The 378-nt window shown below is 60.8% G+C and overlaps 1 protein-coding gene across 1 annotated transcript in view; it reads right to left on the bottom strand.

The window, feature by feature from the left end:
* LOC102852111 (NADH-cytochrome b5 reductase 3-like) overlaps nt 1-378 on the bottom strand; it is a 29,936-nt gene that overhangs the window by 15,156 nt on the left and 14,402 nt on the right. Inside the window, exon 2 of the mRNA XM_006890056.1 lies at nt 71-202. Coding sequence (XP_006890118.1) covers nt 71-202 — 132 coding nt within the window. The remainder of the gene's footprint in view (nt 1-70; nt 203-378) is intronic.

Below are 378 nucleotides of genomic sequence, written 5' to 3'. Positions count from 1 at the left end.
GGGGGGTGAGTGACGTGGAGGACAAGGACTCTCCTGAGCTGCCCGCCGTGGCCTCACCCTCCACACCTACCTCTTTGTCCACAAGCCGCAGAGGGTACTTGATGTCCGGACTCTCAAGGGTGATGGCCGGGGCAGAGCGCTGGAACAGCTTCATGAGCAGGTTATAGAGGAACCAGACTGGGGAGAGCACCACGTGGCCCAACTGAAACGGCAGAGAAGCCCGCGAAGTCAGTCCTGGGCCAGCAGGGAGGGCCGGCCACCTGTGTCCCCACACACCCAGGCTGCTCCTCACCAGGGAATCCACAAACGCCTTTAATGACAGCTGGGGCCATCACAAAACACACCCCCCTCAAATGAAACCTGTCAGCGCTGGTCTCT

Source organism: Elephantulus edwardii, unplaced genomic scaffold, assembly GCF_000299155.1.
Source record: "Elephantulus edwardii isolate Elephantulus edwardi_28Jun2011 unplaced genomic scaffold, EleEdw1.0 scaffold00086, whole genome shotgun sequence".
In the NCBI taxonomy this organism is placed as follows: Eukaryota; Metazoa; Chordata; class Mammalia; order Macroscelidea; family Macroscelididae; genus Elephantulus; species Elephantulus edwardii.
Note: the sequence above shows the minus strand (reverse complement) of the source record. Positions and strands in the feature narration are given on the sequence as shown.